Raw genomic sequence first — 1183 nt, 5'->3', positions numbered from 1 at the left:
ATGCTCAGCATCCTGAGAAAGCATCAATTCTTTCAGAGGTTTACAACGTCTTGACACATATCTGTCAGCAGAACTGTGCTCATCCCAGTCTAATCGATCATGATGAAAGTATTTACGTTTCCTGGTTTTCTGTATCATGTGTTTTGGTAAAGGTCCAAGAATTCGTTCCATCATTGCCAAGTGTTCCTTACTGTCATGAGTTGGAAATATAGCAAACCCAATGTAGTATTCGATAAGAATGCATCCTATACTCCAGACATCACATGGCTGAGACCATCCTAGGGCTAAAGTAACTTCTGGTGCTCTGTAATGTCTTGTAGACACCAATGTACTGTGATGTTCATCATCATATGTTGCACTTCCAAAATCTACCACTTTAATATCTGGATTAATTAAGGTACGCTCATCACGTTTCATTTCCTCCGTGTAGTCCGACTGTACAAATAAGATGTTTTCAGGCTTTAAGTCTGTGTGAGTCAATTTATTGCTGTGTAAAAAATTCACAGATTTGCATATCGGATAAGCCATCTTCCTGATAGGATCCATTCGAAATGGTAGAAAGCCATTTTCCTTAATGAAGTCATATGTACTGAGTCCCAATAGTTCAAACACAATACAAACATGTCCATGCTGTTCAAACCATTCCAACATCCGAACACAGTGGAATGTACTGTCAGGATCTGTTGTATTTAAGTGTTCCAGAACTTGTATTTCTAAGCGAGCAGCTTCACAGTATCTGTCTACATTTTTTACTATTTTTACCGCAACACGTCTATCTCCTGCTTTATGATCGATGAACTCTACTACTTTCCCGAAAGCTCCTTCACGTAATGTACCAACAATTTCATCTATCCGATGTTCTGGAGTGATTATATTTGCAGCGTTTATTCTCCCAAGCACGGCTATGTGATCTCTTCCTTTTGTAACCGCTGATGCTCCTCCATGTTCCACAATCGCAACCCTTGTCATCCCAATTAGGACAGTAAATTCTTCTTGAGTATCTCATCGTTCTGTCCAGAGAGTCCAAAGCAATGGAGACAAAGCTTGCACCGCGACCAAGACGACCCCCCAACTGACAGCGTCAAGATCTGACAACATAATGGAGCTGACAGCCAGGCGTCCCGACTCTTAACATAAACAACCTACATTTTCTGTAACCTCGCCAGGATTTTATGTTTGCTAC

At 40.8% G+C, this 1183-nt stretch overlaps 1 protein-coding gene across 1 annotated transcript in view; it reads right to left on the bottom strand.

The window, feature by feature from the left end:
* The window catches only part of LOC102853901 (dual specificity protein kinase CLK1-like), a 5847-nt gene extending 4878 nt beyond the window's left edge, over positions 1-969 (bottom strand). The window contains exon 1 of the mRNA XM_006892420.1: positions 1-969. Coding sequence (XP_006892482.1) covers positions 1-969 — 969 coding nt within the window.
* Between the last annotated feature and the right edge of the window lie 214 nt (positions 970-1183).

The sequence above is a fragment of the Elephantulus edwardii genome, unplaced genomic scaffold (assembly GCF_000299155.1).
Source record: "Elephantulus edwardii isolate Elephantulus edwardi_28Jun2011 unplaced genomic scaffold, EleEdw1.0 scaffold00115, whole genome shotgun sequence".
Classification (NCBI taxonomy): Eukaryota; Metazoa; Chordata; class Mammalia; order Macroscelidea; family Macroscelididae; genus Elephantulus; species Elephantulus edwardii.
This window is presented reverse-complemented; position numbering and strand designations above follow the sequence as displayed.